We start from the raw sequence: 19,368 nt of genomic DNA, 5'->3' as shown, positions 1-19,368 counted from the left end.
ATCATCTTTTTCCGGGTAAATGGAAAGAACAGATTTCAGTCTCCCTTTGTGACTTCTGCTGGATTCTTGCTCCGGCTTTTCTGCTCTCTGCAGGATTTGGTGCTGTCTTTGTGGTTCTCTTTAGGCATCTGGCCCTGCTCCTCCCTGTATGCTGAGTGGAGGGAAGGTGGGGTCTGCCCTGCTGGGTTCTCAGGCTCTTATCTTGCTTTCAGTGTCTTCATCTTGCCTGCGTCCAACCTTTTCAGCTACTTGGCTTTTTATCTTGTCCCTGAGGATTTTACTGTGCATCTCCCAGGGGAAGAGACTGTGACTTCATCCCGCTCTGTTCTGCATTCCCCCCGCAGCTGCTGGTCTTATGCCAGGCTGCTGAGGGTGCTCTGTTAATGGAGAAAAAAGGGAGGAGTCTATGCCCAGTGGTGATTCAGCTCCTTATGCCATTTTCCGCAGAGCTTATCAGCTTGCCCCCGCCTGTCCCATGCCCAGGGAAGTTGTTCTTGCTACTTTTAATATTGTTTTCTCCTCGAAAATCACTTCCACTGCTCCCGCCCCTTCCCCTTGGATCCTCAGAAGCACCCATCCCATTGAAATCTGCTTTCTTAAATTATTCTTTTTCCTTTGGCTAGTTTCACTACTTTTCTTTGAAGTGTTTGAGGGGTACTTTTGTCAAGCATATCATCCACCTTGAAATGTCAGCGGGTTCACCCTGAAGTGCTCAAGATTGGAGGCTCCTTAAAGATCACATCTCTACCACGTGACGAGCAGCTCATCACTTCCTGAGAGACCTGTTCCATCGTGAATACCCCTCGTTGTCAGTTCTTTCTGCCACTGAGTCAAGAATCAAGGCTGCTTAGAGCTCCCCTGAGAGGCTCCTGCTTTCTATCCTGGTAGCCACTTGGCAAATCTGTACCCTCTCTTCCTTGTGACCTCCCAGCCGGACTAGAAGTGTCCTCACCCTGCTCAGTGAGAGGGCACACAGACTTTGGGGTCATTCTCAGCCAGTTTCAATGTCGTATTTCTCCATCTGCCAGCTGTGGGGCTTTAAGCATGCTCTGTAACTTCATCTGTTTCCTTGTTTGTAAAATAAAGTTCCTAATACTTACCTCTTTGGGTCCTTGAGAAAACGGAATAAAACAGCAGAGTTAAGATCTTAACATTAGGCCTTGTATGTAACAGACACTGTTACTAGTAGTTACTTAGGAATATTATCACCACCAAGCTTACTGTTTGATAGACCCTGTGCTAGTGAACGGAGAGTGGGGAGAAAGTATATGAAATACTGGGCAGTCTCTTAAGGTGTTGCTGGAAGGAAAACACATTCAGGATGAAAGGGAGCAATAAAAGAGGCAGCAAATGGAAAGGCATGTCTGAATACAAGTGCTAAGCTGTTTGGTGCTGGCAATAGATGCCCTATGTGGTCAGGATGGAGAGAGCTCAGCACAGCCAGGGGTGTTCTCACCTTCTCCCTCCTGTCAGTTCTCCTGCATGTTAAGGAAACCCTAAACTCCATCCAACCCAGATCACTACCCTGAGCTCCATCCAGACCTATCCTTCAACTCCAAATGGACGCTAACCTCTGAGCAGCACACACCACCCTTGCCCTAAACTCACCATCTCCTGCCCAAATCTCCAGGGATGTCCCACTATCTGTCCGTTCACCTAGAGCAGACAGCCTGTCCCAATCCTTGGCTCTTTCTCTTTTGACCCTATTTCCTCACCAGCCACCTAAACCTATTGATCTTACCTCTTAAATTGAACTAAAGTTTCCATTTTCCTGCACCTCTCCTCCCTTTACCATAGTCTTTTCTAAATTGCTGCAACACCCTTCAAGCTCTTCTGGTCTTGTCTTGTTTCCCCCAATCTGTTGTCACAAGGTGATCTTGCTAAATTCCCTCATCTCACTTTTCTGCCTAAAACCCTATCCTGGCTCTCCACTGATCTTGGGATAAAGTGCACAGCCCTCGCCCAGGCACAGAGTGAGGATAACCACGGCTATAGGGCTCCTCAGTGCCCCGGCTGCCTCCTTTCTCTTCTGCCCTATCACTCACCATGCCCATTGCTTTGCAGCCATGTTAAACCACCCGAGGGTCTCAGAACAAGCCAGACTCTCTTATTTCCTGTTTTTGTTATTTCCTGTGTCCAGAACATCCATCACGTCAAGCATCTTTAAGATGCCACTCAGGTGTCGTCTCCTTTGTGACATCTTGGATACCCCTTCCCCACGCTGGATCAGATGTCCTTCTGGCATGCTCCTGTGCAATGTATCATGCTACTTTGTCTGCCTCCCCCACTCTCCTCGGAGTTCTCATATAGGTAAGAACCCAACTCTGTTTTCATCATGTACCATGGTAGGACCTTAATACATGTAGGGTGTATGGATGATTCGGAAGTTGGGATCTGAATGGGGACTTGAGAGATGGTCTGGAGTCAGATGACCTGGGTTAGAAATCTGGTTCCTTCTCGGGGCACCTGGGTGGCACAGTGGTTAAGTGTCTGCCTTCGGCTCAGGGCGTGATCCTGGCGTTGTGGGATCGAGCCCCACATCAGGCTCTTCTGCTATGAGCCTGCTTCTTCCTCTCCCACTCCCCCTGCTTGTGTTCCCTCTCTCGCTGGCTGTCTCTATCTCTGTCGAATAAATAAAATAAAATCTTAAAAAAAAAATCTGGTTCCTTCTCAACTGATCTGTGTTTAACCCCTCCCTCATCCTTTTAGCTAGCCTTTAGTATCTGCCATGTGTCAGAGTGATGGGTGCTGGAGATGTAGCCTGAGTCCCTGCCTACCTGGAGCTCTCATTCTAATGTGGTACAAGGACATTTATTGCAGGTGACATACAGAAAGGGCTCAGATAGAGGCTAACAACTGGGCTTTGGGGCAGGGGGTTTGGGAAAGCCTCTCTGAGGAGGTGATGTGTAGGCTGCATCCTAAAAGCAAAGAAAGTAGCTCTGTGGGGGCAGGGAGAGCATTTCAGTTGGGAAGAACCACATGTTTGGGCCTGGTGCAGGGAAGAGGAATGTGATTACTGCAGGATCAGGTGTGGCTCAAGGGTGAAGAGCGTGGGGGGAGAAAGCAGCTAGAAGTGAAGTGAGGGGTAGTGGGGCCAGATTTGCAGGCCTGATGGGCCATGGGGTGGGCGGCTGGAGGTAGCCGCTGAAGGGCTCTAGCAAGGTAGTGAGGCACTCTAGCTTATGTTTGGGAACAGTGTCTGAGAGGCAGAATGGACAGGAGTCACTGTGGTGACACAGGATAACTCGGTGGCTTCTGCCTTGAGTAATAGGATGGACGCTGTGCCATTATCAAAACTGGGGAGGATCGAGGGAAATCAAGAGTTCTGTTTGGGCCATACAGGGTTTGAGATGTCTGTGGGTATTCAAGTCATTTAAATGTTTAGAAATGAGAGTTTATGGGCGTGTGGGTGGCTCAGTTGGTTAAGTGGCTGCCTTCGGCTCAGGTCATGATCCCAAGGTTCTGGGATCGAGCCCCGCATCGGGCTCCTTGTTCAGCGCAGAGCCTGCTTCTCTCTCTGCCTGCCACTCCCCCTGCTTGTGTTCTTTCTCTCTGACAAATAAATAAAATCTTAAAAAAAAAAAAAAGAAATGAGAGTTCAGATTTGGGACGGGGGTGGGGTTAGGGGCAGGTTGCTGTCTTAACTTGGGCTTCCTCCTTGGTGAAAAGGAAGTTATCAGCTGAATTGATTTCCTGGGGCCTCTTGAAGGAGTCTGTGGCAGAAACCACATGAAGCACTCTAGCAGCAGCTTGGCTAAAAGAAGATGCTCACAGGTGGTGGTGAGAGGGTCATCCACACCATTGTCCCAGGACACAGCAGTAGGTGATGACAGGAGTTTAAAACATGGATCTGAAATCTGCTGTCTAGAAGAAATCTGCTGTCTAGAATCCAAATAATGGATATAGAGGAAAATCTATATTTTATCTAGGCTGTGCTTAGTGGCTTCCTCCCTAAGAGCATGGTAGGGAAGAGGGTGTGAACTTATTAAATAATACTTTAGCCAGATGATCAAGGTTGATGAATCATGTTGAAGGCAGGTACCCTTGATAGGATGTGCTGGCAAATTCCAGCCAAGGGGCATTCTACAAAATACCTGACTAGTATACCTCAGAACTGTCAAGGTTATCAGAAATAGGGAAAGTCTGAGAAAATGTCATAGCCCAAAGTAGTAAATGTAGTGTGGTATCCTGGATGGGATTCTGGAATGCATAAAAGACTTTACGGAGGGGCACCTGGATGGCTCAGTTGGTTAAGCGTCTGCTTTCAGCTCAGGTCATGATCCCGGGGTCCTGGGATCAAGCCCCATGTGGGGCTCCCTGCTCAGGGAGCCTGCTTCTCCCTCTGCAGCTCCCCCTGCTTGTGCTCTCTTCTCTCACTTTCTCTCTCAAATAAATAAATATCTTAAAAAAAAAAAAGATTTTAGGGGAAAACTAAAGAATCGGAGTTAAACATGGACTTTAGTTGATAATAATGTATCAGTGTTGGTTCATTAGTTATAATAAATGTACCATACTAATGTAACATGTTAACAATAGGAGAAACTGGGGGGTGGGTGGTATACAGCAATTCTTTGTTCCAACTTTGCAACTTTTCTGTAAATCTAAAACTATTCTAAAATACATGTTTGTTTAAATTAACAATAAAACAATCTGGAGTTGGTATACAAGTTAGACAGAAGTTCTTTCACCTTCTGCACCAAAATGCTACTCTTCACCTTAGAAGAATGTTTCTGGCGGCCCCATGGACAGTTCTGCTGTGGTGCAGCCTTGACTCTCAGTGACTGGGCAAGCTGTCTCAATGTGTAAATCTGAGTTGCCCCATGTTTGGAATTCTGGAAATCATTCCTACACAACTCTTTCCCTCTTCTTAGGAGTCTATCTTCTTAATCCAGGGCCTGTGGGAAAACTCAGGTATCGTTTGGGCTGAGGCATTAGTGTCTGTCATTGCAGCAGCACAAGGCCTCTTCATTCATTCTGTCCACAGATATGCATTGTGCACCTAGGGATGAGCCAAGAAGGATCCTGGGTACCAAGGATAGAGCCGGTTTAAAAAAAAAACCAAAATCCGGTTTTCTTGGAGCTTACATTTTAGTGGGGAGAGATAAACAAATGGATAATTAAGTGCCAAGGAGTGAGAAGTGCTAATAAGGAAAACTAAAGAAGGGGGAGAGAAAAGGGAGGTGCTATTCAAGACAGGTAGAGCAGGGAAGGCTTCTCTGAGGTGACCTTTAAGCAAAGACTTCAATGGGGGGAAGCGAGCCAAATGGACCTAGAGGCAGGGGCAGGATGGGCAGGGGGAAGAGCTTGTGCAAAGACCCTGAGGCAGAGCGTTCCTGGTATGTCTGAGGCATGCAGAGGAGGCCAGCGAGGGGCAGAGTGAGAGGAGAGATTGAACAGCCTTCGGGAGGTCAGATCATGTAGGCCTTGTGAGTTATGGCAAGCGAGAATTCTACCACTGAACCACCCATGCTAGGCCTTGTGAGTTATGATGAGGGCTTTGGATTACATTCCTAGTGGGATGGGAAGCCACTGGGCAGTTTAAATTGGTAATTTAACACGATCTGATTAACATTTTAAAAAGCTCTCTCGGGCTATTGTGTGGAGAACAGACTACAGGAAGAGTAGGTGGAAGCACAGATAATTGAGAGGCTATTAGAACATCCAGACACGAGTAGCAGCAGTGAAGGGTGGGGCACTGCTGGGTTCTTGATCTGTTTTGGGAAGGCCTATAGGATTTGCCAGTGGACTGGACGTTGTATGAGGCACAAAGAAATCAGTGGTGGTTCCAAAGGTTCTGGCCTCAGCACCTGAAGAACGGAGGGAGAAGTCTGTGTACATGGGAGCATTTCACACTACAGGGCTGAGTGTGGGGAGAGAGAAGGCCAGAGGCTGGATCCCCGCGTTTTCCAGTGTTCCAAGGCTGGGAAGCTGAAGATACGGTAAGGGAGGCCAAGAAATCACAGTCAGAGAAGTAGAAGGAGAGCAGAGTGCTGTCCACAGGTCAAGTGGAGGTCATGCAAGAAAACTGGCCCTTGGATGTGGCACCTCAGGTGAACTTGGTAAGGGAACTTCTGATGGGGCTGTTGAGGAAAACAGCCTGAAGGAGTAGAAGTGGGGGCAGGGAACATGAACAAGTCTTGAAGAATTTCACTTTCTAGGGAGCAGAGACGTGGCAGTCAGAGGGGATCTAGATGCTGGGAAGTTGTTTTTGACATGAGAGCTATTACGGCGTGTTGGCATGCAGACGGGAAAGATCTGGTAGAGATGATGGCAGGAGAGAGGGGGCAACTGCAAGAGTGAAGCCCCGGAGGTAGGAGGAGGGGAGGCCCTGGATGTGGAGTCAGACACAGCAGGCTGGGAGCTCGTGTCTCTTCATCGGCTCGTCTTCTCAGCTCCGAGCTGGACCTGAGTCTGCTTGTCCCCCACACCCTTCCACCTTGGGACTTCCACTGCTCGTGGGCCCCCCCAGCCCCTGCACTGCTTGAGCCCTCCCCCACTGCCTCCTGCCCCCAGGCCTCTCATGAAGCTTCCACTCGGCCCGGAGGCAACACTCACATCCTCTCTAGCTCATCTTAAACACAATTTGACTTCTGGTGTTTCCTCTCACCAACCATTTGTACACCTTGTTCGGTAACTAACGTGCAGACTGCATTTCTGGGCCATTCTCACAGACCTCGCTGGACTTCTCCCCTTGGGAGGCAGGCACTATTTCCATATTCCAGGCTCAGAGAGTTTGGTGCAGGGCCACACTGCTGGGTCCCAGAGCCTCCCTCCCTTAGGTCACTGGACCACAGGGCTTAGGGAGCCAGTAACAGCCTGTCCTGCTAGGTCATCCCCTCCTCTGTGGCTGTGTCCTGCAAGGCAAGGACGCCAAGGCCCTCCCCCACGCAAGCCCCAACCCCTGGGCACTTCTTCACCGGAGGAAGGCTGGTGTGCAGGCCTCTATCCTGGGAATGTGTGAAGAACCAGGCATCCAGGGAGCCGGGGCTATGACTGTTTTCCATCTCTAAGTTAAGGGCAGGCAGGAAAACCAACTCAATGATGGACCCCAGCTCCACCCCCTCCACCTGGGTCTCAGACTTCACCAGCTTCCAGAAACTATGGCAGGACATCAGCCTAGTAGAGGGAAAGAAACCAAGTTCTAATCTTTAATCAGAAGAGTAGAAACTGTGCTCGACACGTCACTGTCTTGGGAGGTAGGATTTGGGGATGGTGAGTCCTAGAGAAAAAAAAGATTTTGGTGTGAGAAGAGTGTTACTTCTGTTTCTGACCTCTGCTTGCCTCATACTGGGAAAGACACCTTCATGCCTATTTCTCTAATTAAGGAAATGAGAATATGCTTCTTTCCAGCCATTTGAAAGGAGCTGATTTTGAGAGGAGTCGGCTGTGTTGTGGAGGGGAGAGGGTCATACAGATCCTGCATCACAGTGAGAGGCATAGAAGCCCAAGCCTTGCTAGTTGGTAAGAAATCACCAGTTTATTGAATGAAAAACCCAACATCCACTCGGTCCCTCAAGCCCCACCCGTCTCCAGCCCCAAGAGAGCAGCTCAGGCCAGGAGATGCTCTGGACAGCAGGGCTGAGCGGGGGTAAGGGCTGGAGGAGTTTGGGGAGGTATGGAGAATGAGAAAAACACTTTTCAAAATGAAGTTCTGTGCAAAAACTTCTAGAAGGGGTGAGAGGGCAACGGTAAAGCTCTGAAGGTGCTGTGGGGGGGAGAGGGCTGCGGCCGGGATGGTGGCCCTGCATGCTCAGCTTCTCCTGAGAAGGCTGATGGTCAAGGCTGAGGAGTTGGCTCAGACCCCTGTGGCGAGAGGAAGGGACTGGAGCCTGCTAGAGAAACACCCAGCTGGGAAGGTGGGCTCTCTGCCTAGGCGTGAGGAAGGAAGAACACACTAGGGAGTGGGACACAAATGGACACGGTAGGCACAGGGAGATGGAGGATCACAGACAATATGCCAGTGGGGTCTGCCTCCCATCTGTCTCAGTCTGGAGTTCAGGAAGAGGCAGCGCTGTGCTGGGGTGGAGGGGGTAGGAAGCAGAGGGAGGACAGTCATCAACAAGGGGGAAGCCACAAGGACAGGGGCTGGTGCCCAAGCAAGTCACATGGAACCACCAAGAGACTGGCTGTGCAGAGAACTAAAGAAACACTCAAGGGCGCTCGAGACATCTAGGGGGGACCTGGGGGTAAGTGAGGAGATCGTGCATGGGGGAGACCAGGGAGGCCCCTCCACCCGAGAAAGATATGGCATCACCATAGAAATGCTGTCCTGGCGGTGAGGGAGGGGTGGGGCTGCCCCTGTGACTGTGGAGGGGAGGGGGGCCCTTGGGCCCAGGGTACCCCTTCTACCCCCCACTGGGAGAACCCACGGCAGCGGGAAGTGGTCCTGGGCCCCACTTGAGGGGGGCAGGTTGGGCAGCTGGCAGAGGTGGAGAGGGCTGGACTCCCTGCTGTGGCCCAGGATTCCAGGTTTCCTATTTCCAGGAAGGAACTGGTGCCACGTGGGGAGACTGGAAGTCAAAGGAAGGCCCAGAGGACTCAGTTCCAGGGATGGGCGCCAGAAGGCAAAATCGACATGCCTTGCGCCTGGAGCAGGAGGGAGAGGACTGAGCAGGAGGGAGGGGAGCAGTGTCCCCACTGGCAGTGTCCTTCAGGACTGGGCAAGAGAGATGCAGGCCCCCAGGCCAGGAAAGGGGATGCTGGTCCCAGGCCTGCTGGCCTCCCCCTGCCCGCAGGCGGTGAGGCTGGTGGCAGTGCCAGGAGGGAGAGTGGCCAGGAGATAGTGCCCTCAGGTGGCCTTGCTGCCACTGAATAGTCCCACTGGAAAGTGCTTGACATGGGTGGGCCACTGGGCCGCCAGCTGGAAGAACTTGATGTCACTCCACTCGACTCCGTCGATGGACACTGGGGTGACAGGGGAAGGAGGGGTTGACCAGGGCTGCTAAGGCCACCTCCCCAGGGTCCCTTGGGGAGGGCCATTGCCTCCCTCCCCCCAGTGTCCCGTGCCCCTCTCCCCACCTTGCCCGGCAGCCCTCCTCCCACGTCTCCCCGTACCTCTCAGCATGGTCTGCTGCTGCTTGGCAGAGCAGATGAGGCGGCTGATGCCCTCGATGACCTGGCTCTTGGAATCTACCTCCTTTTCTCGAGGTTTCTTGCTCAGGAAGATGGTGGGAACTGGAAAGCAAGCAGAACCACCTCCGTCACAGCCCTTGGAAAAACAGCCACCCCTCTCCTCTCTTTCATCCCCACTGGCCCCTCTTCCTGTGGGAAGGGGAGGTGATTTGCAGACAGCTCCCTAACTCTGGGGATGCAGAAGCACGTACCAGGATCTTCGTTCTGCCCCCTCCCAGCACAGGGCTCTCCCTGAGCCTCGATATCTTTAACTGTGTAACGAAGACCTGGAGCCAGTTAGTCTCTGAGGTCCCTTCCAGCTTGAATGTTCCAGGTAGCCTGTGGGGCAAGGTGCCTGTGTCCTTGGGCTCTCCTTCCTACACACTCACACCCACATAGGGGTGAGTCTGATGTGGCTAGGAGGGCTTCACAGGAGTGTTTGCAAAGTCTCTGCCCCAGGGATGTCGGGGCAGCAAGGAGGACACTGCGGAGCTGGCAGGCCTGCCCTGGGCAAGTCACTGAGGTGCACCTGTTGTTTTGGCTTTAGACCTGCCACAGCCCCCTGCTTGCCCCCCAGAGGATCTCTATGAAGCAGAGGCCTGAAGAGAAAGAGGTCCAGCTGCTTTGGGAGTGCTCTGAGGAGGGAGGGTCCATCAGTTAAAGAAAGCCCCTACCTGACAGCTGGTTGCCGGGTGGGGCTGTGAGGGCCCCTGAGTCTCCTGGCAGGCCTGCCTGCTACGGCAGGTGCACAGCCAGGTCCGCAGAGCAGACAGCAGCAAGCTGTGCCCTGGGGCTGGCCTAGCTGTGGGGTTCCTGCCTTACTTTCTCAGGGCATAGGACCGGGGGTCACGTGCAACTCGACCTCAAGTGCCTTAAGCCACCCCTCTTATCCAAAATGGGCTGTGCTCCTCGGGTTTATTTATTTATAAAAATATTTTATTTATTTATTTGAGAGAGATAGAGCATGAGCCGAGAGAGGGAGAAGCAGACTCCCTGCTGAGCAGGGAGCCAAACACGAGGCCCAATCCCAGGACCTTGAGATCATGACCTGAGTCGAAGGCAGACAACCAACTGAGCCACCCAGGCACCCCCACTCCTCTTAATTCTTAAAGAACTATGTCCTTTTGCTCATGCAGGTTTGAGTGATTTCCAGGATCGGGTGCAAATGCTCTGCTTCATGGGGACACAGTGATGTCCTCCTCTGTCACATGGTCCTTCCCAGAGGGCAGTGGCTGGAAAGGCTCCCTTCGTTAGGGCAGCATTAACTGCCCCAGGCCCTGAGGTGCTGGTGTTTGGCAGACAGGGACCGATTACTCACTGGGACATCTGTTTCCTTGGTTACAGGACTGTCCTCATCTCACAAGGTGAGCTAGGACCCTTGCAGAACCCTGGGCTGAACCACATAATATATGTTCTGCTTTGCCCTCGTCCAAAGGTCTCCCAGAAACAGATTCTGTCCCGGACCCTGAGAGGAGATGGCAAACCCTAGTGGCCCCGATCGTCCCTGGCCTCAGATGTCACCTACCTTTCTTGTTCTTCTCTTTGGTGACCACAGTCATTGCCATGGTGCCGGAAAGCTGGGCCTCCCCACCATGGGGCAGGCGGGAAACCTGCACTGAGCGGAAGACGCTCTTGAGGGTGTTCTTGGAACTGGCATCCCTCTTGTCACCTTCCCTCCTCCGCTCGCCAGGATGGCCCAGCCAGTAGTCCACCTGGAGGCCAATCACGTCCCCATATGGGCTGTTGGGGCTCCTGAAGAAGGGGAACAGTAACGGAGAGTAGGCTCTGCCCTCAGTTCTCAACTAATGGCCAGACTGGGGGGCCAGGAGGGGCTGCCAGGCTCTGGGGCGGGTGAGGGTAGGTGGCAGGCTATGTGGTTCTGGGTTCCCTCCGGTCTCACAGAATTGATTTGTGTGGGAAGGGAGAGACAGGCTGATCGGAAGACAAAGGCAGGAGAGGGCAAAGACCTGAGGTACTGTGAAGGAACCGAATATGAAGTCACAGGGGGATGAGGGAAGCAGAGAGGAAGGAGGCTTTATGAAGAAAGCGTGCACGCACACCTACACACACTCATATGCACACACGTATGCACACACGTGTGCACACATGCACATGTACACACCCAGCAGGCAAAACCCAGCCAAGGGCTGGAGAGATTAAGTGGGGCAGAGGCGCGAGCACCTTGGCTGGCTCCACAGCAGCCCCAGGAGGGAGAGCTGATGGCTGCTGACCTGCAGCTTTCTCTTATTTATGGCACTTCTAGCTCAGGGATAATTTTAGCTCCAAGGGGAAAAAGGGCTGATGTTTTCTTGAAAGGAGGTGTCAGACACAATAGGTACACAGGCTACAAAAGTCATCTGACATTTCTCTTTCTGCATGGTTCTAGTGGTTCCATTAAAAACTAGCTTAAATGGGGTGGGAAAGGAGGTCGAGGTAAGGGCTGGTCCCCAGGCCCTCTGGGAAGCCTGGAACCATGAGGCATTACTGGCTGTGTGGGATTTCCTCCTTTCTTGAACTGTCCCTTCCGTAAATCAGTAGAGACCACGAAGGGAAGTGAAAAGGGGAGGAGGGAAGGAGGGGGTGAGAGAGGATAGAGTTGGGATCTGAGGTGCAATGGAGGCTTCTTCGCCATTTAAGAATATTCATGTTCTTCAGGGACCATGACTCTGCCATTGGTGTTTCTGGAAAAACTACCGGCCAGTGCCTACCCTTTCTGCTGCTGAGGACCAGAAGAAATAGAAAGAGGCAAGGCAGAGAAAAGGGAAATAGGGAGGAAGAAGGTGCAAGGGCCCATTTGTGTTCCTGACCCACACCTGCCCTTTTCTCACCTCACGGGCTGCTCCCTCGGGTCCCCTCCGGGAGAGCTCTGCTCCACCCTCCCTGTCAGCTCCTGCTGCTCAGGCCTGGCATGAGAGCTGCCTCCTGAGAGGCCACCCTGACCACCTGATCTAAACTCTCGATACTTGAGACCCTAAAGAAATTCTTTCCCCTTTCAGAGCCATCCCCCTACTACTTTTTCATAGTGCTTGCTGCAACCTGCACAGTTTGAACGTTCTGCTGCTCTGCCATTGCCAGGGCCTAGGAGCCCGAGCTCCAGAAATAGGATGAGCCTTTCTTATTTGCTGCTACAGCTCCAGTGCCTCAAATGGCTACTATGCTGACAGACAGACTGTGTGCATGAAAGAAGGCAGCAGCTCCCTTGTGCTGGGCACCAGCAACACACGGCCTCACAGAACTCGGACACGGCTATTTCACTCCACTCCCAGCCAGAGTCAGAAATGAAGCTTAGTAACTTGTCCAAGTGATGTAGGTTCTTTGCTGGACTAAACTTTAGAATCTTTAGTTTGGCTCCTAAACCTTTTCACAGACCCATTTGTGTACTTCCTTGTAAAATCCAGTTTTAGCAAGAACCCTGCTAAGACAGTTAGCAAGAACCCCCACCCTCCCTCTCTGATCACTTGGGTCACCTGGTCAGGCTCCTCGTCCCCTGCTACCCCCAGGAGATGTCTGACACCCTGACTTGTCTCAGCAAGAATCCTGTTAGGACTGTTCAGAACCCCTCTTACACCTGACGTTTCCGCTTAGTAATTTTCCATCCATATCTGCTCCCAGGGTAGAAATCCCCACTTGTTCAGGCTGTGTTTGGAGTTGAGCCACCCACCCTGCAAAATCCATGGCAGTGCTCCCTACACCTATCTCAATGGTCACGCCCAGATGTGGTCTCCCTCGCTGTGCTTTTTTTTTTTTTTTAAGATTTTATTTATTTATTTGAGAAAGAGAGGGAGAGAGAGAGGGAGTGTGCAAGCAGGAGGAGGGGCAGAGGGACAGGAAGAGAGAGAGAATCCCAAGCCGACTCTGTGCTGAGCATGGATCTCGACATGGGACTCGATTCCACGACCCCAAGATCGTGAGCTGAAATCAAGAGTCAGATGCTTAACCCACTGGGTCACCCAGGCGCCCCTCCCCTCACTGTGCTTGAACAAGTGTCACTGAGTAATTTGTTCTTTAACACAAGCTAATACAGTGGACCTAACACAGAACCATGACTCAAACCCAGGGGTGCGGGACTTCTATGGCCACACTCCACCACGCTGGGCAGACCCCAGCAAGACTTCTGCACAGCACTTTACAGGCTGCAAAGGGCCTCTCTGCCATTTGTCTCATTCAACCCTTTGACCCCAGGAGACAGATGAGGAAGAAAGTATCCTGCATTGTATAGAGTGGTTCCACTTGCCTGGCTAGTGACCTAAGTCTCTGAATTCGAATTCCAAAGTTCTTGCCACTATCCTGCCTTCTACACTTGGTATGCCATCATTGTTATACAATGCTACAGGCAGGTGGGGGGAGTCAGTCAGGTTCCTGGGCCCTGATGGAGGGGTTTGGCAGGAAGGAAAGGTATGGGCAAGAGCCCCTTACCCCACAACGGCGAGGGCACTGCTCATGGATGGGGATGAAGGAGGGGTGGCTGTGGTATCTCGGCTCAGGCCTGAGCTGGAAGGCGGTGATGTGGAGGGCACAGTAAGGCTGACCACAGGTGAGTCATCCCCATCGCCTGTCAGGGGGACAAACACAGTTGGCCAGAGGAAGCCACCCCTGACCAGTTGGTGACAAGGGGTCGAGGGCCCCTCAGTCTCAGCTGCTGCTGAGCCTTAGACACTTCCCCACTGCCCCCTGCCACCGCTTCACCTGGGAAGTGAGGGTGCCCAAACTCTGCCTTAACCTTGGAACACCCAAAGTCTTCTCCTTCTGGCCTGATGGACTAGAAAGGAGGCCGGGAAGGCATCACCTCACTTCACAGGAGCACAAGGGCCCCAGGCTCACCTGCAGTGGAAGGAGAGTCTTCAACCAGACCCACCTTCACCACCTGGGAGAAAGAAGAGACATTGCATTAGGTCCTCTCACTAAAGCTGGACACATTTCGATCCAGCTGGAAGCAGGTGATTAGACACAACAGTCATTACTATACATTATTTGATGAGAGGCTTTAAAAATCTTTGCAAATCCAGAGCAGCCCAGATCTGATCTTTAAGGTGTGTAAAAAAGCCCAGTTCTAAACAATGAGGTGGGGGCACACGAGACCTCATAGCTCATTTCTGGGAAGGGCAAAGCCACCTTGAAGGCAGGGCCCATTTCAGTATTCTGATCATGTTTCTTCTAAGACCACATGGCTAGTAGGAGACCATCTTCCCATGTCAGAGAAGTGAAGAGCCACTGTGAGAAAGCTTGGTAAGGCAGCGTGTTGCAGAGGGGGAGCTCTCTGAATGCCTGCTTGTGTGGAACCAAGCAAGGGAATGTGCTGATGTGCTGATATCAGCTTCCTCCTTTCCAGACTTGCTGGAATCTGGGCGAATATGAATAAGACAGTGGTCATACGCACCCCTGCCCCTTCCCAACCTCAAGGCAGTGTACTGATTTCAGCTTCCCAAAGAATTTTAGATTTCTCATAGAGAATTCTGGGAAGGACAGAGGGGGCCCTCCAAAGCCAGCAAAGGCACAGCTAGAAACAGACTATTTGAATGTCACGGCTGTAAGTGACAGGTGAATCCCCGTGAAATAGCAGACCCAGGGCCTACCTAGCACCTGGCAGAGGTGCTAGGGAGAGCTGCGAGGTCACGGAAACTGGACCCTAGGGACTGATGGGGAGCAGAGATCATGTGCAGATGGTCCCCTCAAGGCTGCTCAGAACACAGAGCTGCTATTCACTGAAGTTTGTCCTAAATTCTCTATGCGTCCTTATTTTAGTTCCCAGAAAGTAACACACTGACACTCTCAACTTCCTGGATATAATTCCCCTTACTCCCCTGGCATTATATGAAGCTGCCAGTTCCTTTGTTTCAATTTAAAATTTTTTTATATGTCTCTCTTGTCTGTGAGGCTAGAGTAGGCAGCAACCCACAGCTCCATGAAGACGCAAATCAATCATCAGCCTAGGTTACAGGCCATGGCGTAGAGCCTCCGGCAGGGCTTATGGCAGCAGCCCCAGTGCCTAACAGGGACTGAGCAGAACTTTCAGACAGCAGGATTTAGCAAGGCATAAGAAGGGACAATCGAATTTTTCCAGGCTCACGGATCTCCCACAATCACTCAAGACATCTAGTATCTGGGTTGACCATAGAATAGGCTCTTTGTCTGCATATGCCCCCCTACCCAAAGCTAGGAGATTACAGGAAAAGATATAAGCTGATTTGGAAGAGCAATTCAATGGCCTCATACATGGAAATCTGAATTTTCAGCCATGCTTTTGTGGTGTGCTTTGGCCCCACAGGGTGTCAGCTCTGTCACCTTTGGCATCCCTCTCTTGGTTGGTCTCGGCCTTATGGCCAAGCTACAGCCAAATGAAAGCCAGTACCACCTGATATCAGAGATATCTAAGAGATTTTCCTTTTATTTCCAAAATCAACTCATCTAGAGATTCTCCTTTGACTAAATAGGAGGGGAAAGAAGGGCCTTTCATTTCAATGGTACATCTGACCCTGAAGACGGAAACACCTACTTCTTGGACTTCTCTTCATAATATCATCTATCATTGTTTCATTTCTGAGGCAGCTTTCTTTTCCCTGGAGCCTGTGGAAATTATGCTCTGGACATGACTCCCTAGGCCGAGGCACTAGGTTCTGGGCTCGGTGTAATAAATATGAGATACCAATGCTCATCTGGGGATAGCTCATGATTTGGGAAAGGAGGACACAAAGAAACAGCTCAGGGCATATCCTAGCCCAGGGTTTCTTGACCTGGGCACTACTGACTTTGGGGCCAGATCAATCTGTTGTAGGTGCTGTCCTGTGGTCAGAAGTTTAGCAGCATCCCTGGTCTCTAACCACTAGATGCCAGTAGAACCCCAACTTCAGCTGTGATAACCAAAAATGTCTGCAGACATTGCCAGATGTGCCCTGGAGGCAAAACTGCTTCTGGATGAGAACCACTGTCTAGATGAATCTTGTGTGTGTGTGTGTGTGTGTGTGCGCGTGTGTGCGCGCACACGCGTGCACGTGCACGAGGGCAGGAACAGGAAGGCCAGGAGAGTGAGTGGGGTACAGAGGAGTGGGGAGTCAGTACTCACACCAATGAAGGGGATAAACTTCTGATAGGAGTCTTCATCAGGGCTGTTGGTAGAGAAAGGAAAGCCTTACAGTTAGTGGGTGATACTCTGTGGAGAGGTGGGGATAGAAGCTTTTCATATTTTACTGTGGCGTCAAGGGAGTCCAGACACTACATGACACTTTCCACCACGTCTCAGGATGGCACAAGGAGCCACAGATGGAGGCCAAAGATCCTATTCTGCATGCTACACCATGTGTGACTTTCAGCCCCTAGGATGGACTTCTCTTATACTAAAGGGGTATCCATTTGGGTGGGGAGGCCCAGGACAAGGAGGGGAGTGCCTGGATGGGAGGCAGGATAAAAACTGTCTCTGTCCCTCATATTCTCTTGGGTGCCTACAAAGGGAAATGAGTGGGGAGAAGGAAAATATGGAAAAGCAAAGAAAACTCAAGATTCATCAAACCCACCCAACCTATTCCCAAGAAATCCCCTGAAGTCAAACTTACAACTTGTGTCTGCAGGTCAGCATGGCTTCAGCCACAGGGAGCTGGTGTGTCACACCAGCCCCGTTGACATACTGCATGACTCGCCCTACCACATCCAGTTGCTCTGCAGAAAAGACAAGAGATAACTACCAACTATTTCAGCAGATAAAGCTGAAAACCCTCTTAAAGAGATCCCCTTTCTTGAGACCCATCAGAAGACCCTAGGAGTTGCGACAGAGGAAAGGTTCTAAAGATCCTTGGGTTTTGAATATAAGAAATGATGAACCAAAGAGCTCTCCCTTCCAGTCTCTGCAGTTCCTCAGAGTTCTGCTCTTTCCCAGGCTGATCATGTCCCACATCACATCTATTTTGCTTAAACCAATCTCGTAATCTAGAGGAACCCCTCCACTCCACCAATCTCTGCCCATCACTTCCTTCAAGGTCTGGTGATGCATTTACTACTTCTCAGCCTTGCAGAGCTCAAGCTCACCCTAAGCCCTGCCACTCTTACTCTGTATTTCAGAGTAAAGACACGGTCGGCACAGTGTTATCTGCTTACCAACAGACTGCTTAGTAACTATTCTTGCTTCTCATGTTCGATTTCTACAACTAGAAATGTCCTCCTTATCACCCCCTCATGACCCTCCTCATTTCTAGATGTACAGGAGCAGAGCAAACAGCAGAGACTAAAAACATCCAGAGTGAAAAAGGGCTGCACATAATGGGCCTCCTCCTAATTAATACTTACTGAAAAAATAAACATGCAAAGGGATTGGGAGTGGTAGAGCCATAGGGAGGAAAAGAAGTATGCTTTTCTGGCCTTCTCCTCTGGCCAAGACTGGCTTTCCATGACCCAGGAGGCATCTTGCCTCAATCCCTTGCAAAGGGCCATTACCTGACACGGGGGGCTCCGAGCGGCTGAAGAGATCTCTCCAGCCAGAATCAAGGAAGGTACTGCTGTATCTACTGTCGACTGAGCCCAAGTATTTGGCCACAGGGTGAGAACCTGAGAGATGGAAACCAGAGAAGGTGAACTGGTTAAGGGACAGAAAAAGGGCCTGGCCTTTTGGTCTCCCTAGCTGTCCCTTCCTAGGGCCCAGCCCCAACATGCTGCTTCAGGAATTAAATCTGCCCCATCTTTACCGAGGGGAATGATGAGAAAGCGCATGTAGCCGAGCCAGTCAGAGGTCTTGCTGGCCAGTGACTTGACAAAGAACCGGAGGATGGAGCTCAGGTAACTCTGGCCTCCCACTGCTGCCACCTTCACCGGCCTTGGCATGGAGGAGTTGCAGTTGCAGCTGGGGAGCAAGGGAAGAGTCACAACCACATCCGGGAGGTGCACCAGCATCCTGCTCAGAGGAGGGCCCCAAGCTCTGGCTTTACTTGATCTCAACAACACACACGGGAAAAATAAGCCAATAAACAAAATAATACACAGAGAAGCAATAAACTACAGTGCTTTCAGAATTAGGAGAGAAATTCAGGATCAAAGAGGGCAGGTAACTATCTAGAAGGAAGAAAGAATTAGCTTAGGCTAATGGGAGACAACCTGGCATTAGTGCCAGGGGTCAGCAGTGGGCATAAGCCCAAATGCCTGGAAGGCCCGAAGTTCTTGTTCCCATTGGCAGGGACTCCCGGCCCCTCTGGGGAGGTCCCGAGGAGGGAAAGCCCCGACTCTGTATGCCATGCAGCATGGCACAGTTAGAGGGGTGAGAGTAAAAGGCCTTTGTAAAACCCTGGTTCTTTCTCCCTGATCATCTTCATCCTGGGTTTAAGAAGAAGATGTGGCAGGTCAAGGAGTCCAGGTGAGGAGGCAGGGAGAGCAGGAAAATGACATTTTCACGCCCTGGCCTCTGGGGCCAGCAGGGACGTCAGAGCACCATGGCCTGCCATTGCCCAAACACATAGCGACCGAGGATGTTTAGTCTGATGAGGCCAGGCAGTCCTGTCACTGCTTAGAAGTCAGGGTGAGAGGATGAGGTCAGCGGGAACCCCAAAGGGCAGGAGATAAGTAAGCCCTTACTAGCGCTGGATACGGGTGAGCAGGGCGGACAGCACGGCCTGGACCTCAACGGTGGAGCAGGTGCACACGACAGGCTTCCGTTGGTCCTGGAGCAGCTCTGCCACATACTGGGGGGCAGGAGGGAAAGGGCAGGGACACAGGTGAGCCACAAAGCAGGGATGCAGCTCCCCCACAGGCACCAAGACAGCAAGGCCCAGCTAGAGTTGCAGAGCCCTGTCCTCTGTCCTTTAGACCAAAGCTGGGCAAGGAAGAGGTCAGGTTTCCGGCTGCCAGTGAAGAGAAGGCGGGGCTACACCCATGTAGACGTGCTATCCAGGAAATGTGGGAAGGCTAAGGAATCTTTAGATTCTAATGCTGTCTCTGTAGGCTATGTTCCAGGTGACAGGGCTGCTAGGAAAGAGGGATTCTGGCACCAGGATCTAACTGGGTGGACAGCAGTGACTGGGAGCCAGAAGGGATTGGCTCTGCTTCTTCTGAACTGCCTTCATGGGAACTAGGGGACACCTCTGGCATTTTATAGCACTCTGTACCTCTCGAGCTACCTTTATTCTGTTATGCTGACAGGAAAACCACACATAACAACCCTGGAAGGAAGGTACAATCGATTGCTTTTCTACAGATGAGGAAATTGAGGTACAGAAAGTTAGTGAGGTTCTACAGGCCAGAAAGTGACCAAAGTGGTACAAGAGCCCAGACCTATAGGCTGAG

General features: G+C 51.4%; 1 protein-coding gene across 5 annotated transcripts in view; it reads right to left on the bottom strand.

Annotated features, from left to right (window-relative positions):
- Window positions 1-6,540: 6,540 nt before the first annotated feature.
- The window catches only part of PACS1 (phosphofurin acidic cluster sorting protein 1), a 142,741-nt gene continuing 129,913 nt past the window's right edge, over window positions 6,541-19,368 (bottom strand). For 3 of the 5 annotated variants that reach the window (XM_011221547.3, XM_034644647.1, XM_034644648.1), the window contains exons 15-24: window positions 18,661-18,767; window positions 17,781-17,935; window positions 17,533-17,643; window positions 16,659-16,761; window positions 16,172-16,214; window positions 13,933-13,975; window positions 13,528-13,663; window positions 10,637-10,863; window positions 9,055-9,174; window positions 7,456-8,904 (exon numbers count right to left, since the gene is read on the bottom strand). In XM_011221547.3, the coding sequence (XP_011219849.2) occupies window positions 8,789-8,904; window positions 9,055-9,174; window positions 10,637-10,863; window positions 13,528-13,663; window positions 13,933-13,975; window positions 16,172-16,214; window positions 16,659-16,761; window positions 17,533-17,643; window positions 17,781-17,935; window positions 18,661-18,767 (1,161 nt within the window). In that variant the 3' untranslated portion in view covers window positions 7,456-8,788. Of the gene's footprint in view, window positions 7,220-7,455; window positions 8,905-9,054; window positions 9,175-10,636; window positions 10,864-13,527; window positions 13,664-13,932; window positions 13,976-15,646; window positions 16,070-16,103; window positions 16,215-16,658; window positions 16,762-17,532; window positions 17,644-17,780; window positions 17,936-18,660; window positions 18,768-19,368 lie in introns of those variants that run through there. The other 2 variants (XM_034644645.1, XM_034644646.1) reach the window with 2 other exon arrangements.

This window comes from Ailuropoda melanoleuca, chromosome 16 (assembly GCF_002007445.2).
Source record: "Ailuropoda melanoleuca isolate Jingjing chromosome 16, ASM200744v2, whole genome shotgun sequence".
Lineage (NCBI taxonomy): Eukaryota > Metazoa > Chordata > Mammalia > Carnivora > Ursidae > Ailuropoda > Ailuropoda melanoleuca.
Note: the sequence above shows the minus strand (reverse complement) of the source record. Positions and strands in the feature narration are given on the sequence as shown.